This window comes from Lepidothrix coronata, unplaced genomic scaffold, assembly GCF_001604755.1.
Source record: "Lepidothrix coronata isolate B3197 unplaced genomic scaffold, Lepidothrix_coronata-1.0 Scaffold874, whole genome shotgun sequence".
Lineage (NCBI taxonomy): Eukaryota > Metazoa > Chordata > Aves > Passeriformes > Pipridae > Lepidothrix > Lepidothrix coronata.
In genome coordinates, this window is record NW_016691054.1 from 2806 (window position 1) to 4158 (window position 1353).

At 70.0% G+C, this 1353-nt stretch overlaps 1 protein-coding gene across 1 annotated transcript in view; it reads right to left on the minus strand.

Moving 5' to 3' along the window:
- LOC108510431 (methyl-CpG-binding protein 2-like) overlaps nucleotides 1–840 on the minus strand; it is a gene marked incomplete at its 5' end in the record, with an annotated part of 1616 nt that extends 776 nt beyond the window's left edge. Inside the window, 2 exons of the mRNA XM_017840108.1 lie at nucleotides 3–348; nucleotides 437–840. Coding sequence (XP_017695597.1) covers nucleotides 3–348; nucleotides 437–840 — 750 coding nt within the window. The remainder of the gene's footprint in view (nucleotides 1–2; nucleotides 349–436) is intronic.
- Between the last annotated feature and the right edge of the window lie 513 nt (nucleotides 841–1353).

Consider the following 1353-nt stretch of genomic DNA (forward strand, 5'->3'; position numbering starts at 1 on the left):
GCGGGGCCCGGCTGCCCCGGCGAGAACGGCATCTTCACCAGCAGCTTCCCGGGGGGCTTCTCCAGCGCCCGCTTGGCCGGGCCGCCCCCCCCTTCGGCCGCCGGAGCCGCCGCCGCCGCCGCCGCCTTGGGCCGGGAGCCGCCGCTGCCCTTGGGCCGCCCCCGGCCGCGGCCCGTCCCGGGGCCCTTGGGCGATTTGGGTTTCTTGGGGGGTCGCTGCTCGCGGCGCGAGGGGCTCCCGCGCCCCGTCACCGTGAAGTCGAAGTCGTTGGGGTCCAGCGACGTGTCCCCCACCTTCTCGAAGTAGGCGATCAGCTCCACCTTGGAGCGGAAGGCTTTTCCCTGCGGGCTGGGGAGGGAAAGGGACCGTCAGCGCCGGCCGGCGGGACCCCCCCCGGCCCTCAACCCCCCTCCCCGAGCCCCCCCCCGGCACTCACTTGATCAGGTAGACGTCGTACTTGCCGGCCGAGCGCCCCGACTTGCGCTGCTTGAGCTTGCGGGTCCAGCCCTCGGGCAGCGTGGGGTCGTCGTACATGGGCCCGCGGTCGCGGATGATGGAGCGGCGCTGCTTGGGCGACGCCGACGCCTCAGGGGCCGCGGGGGCCGCCCCGGCCCCCTCCGAGCTCTCGGCCTTGCCGGCCTCGGCGGGCTCGGCCGCGGGCTGCGCCGGCTCCGGCTCCTTCCGCTCCTTCTTCACCTTCTTGGCCTTGGGCGGCCGCTGCAGGTTCTCCTCGGCCTTCTCCTCGCTGCGGGGAGAGAGGGGGGTCAGGGGTGGGCACACGGACAGGGGGACACACGGACACGGCTCCTGGACACAGGACGGGTCAGGGGTGGGCACATGTCAGCACGGACACAGGGACACACGGACACGGCTCCTGGACACAGCACAGGTCAGTGGTGGGTGTATGGACAGAGGGACACACGGACATGGCCCCTGGACACAGCACAGGTTAGCAGTGGGTACGTGGACAGAGGGACACACGGACACAGCTCCCGGATGCAGCACAGGTCAGTGGTGGGTGTATGGACACACGGACACGGCTCCTGGACACAGCACAGGTCAGTGGTGGGCACATGGACAGAGGGACACACGGACACAGCTCCTGGACACAGCACAGGTCAGTGGTGGGTACGTGGACAGACGGACACACGGACATGGCCCCTGGACACAGCACGGGTCAGTGGTGGGTATGTGGACAGAGGGACACACGGACAAGGCCCCTGGACACAGCACGGGTCAGTGGTGGGTATGTGGACAGAGGGACACACGGACACGGCTCCTGGACACAGGACGGGTCAGGGGTGGGTATGTGGACAGAAGGACACATGGACAAGGCCCCTGGACACAGCACGG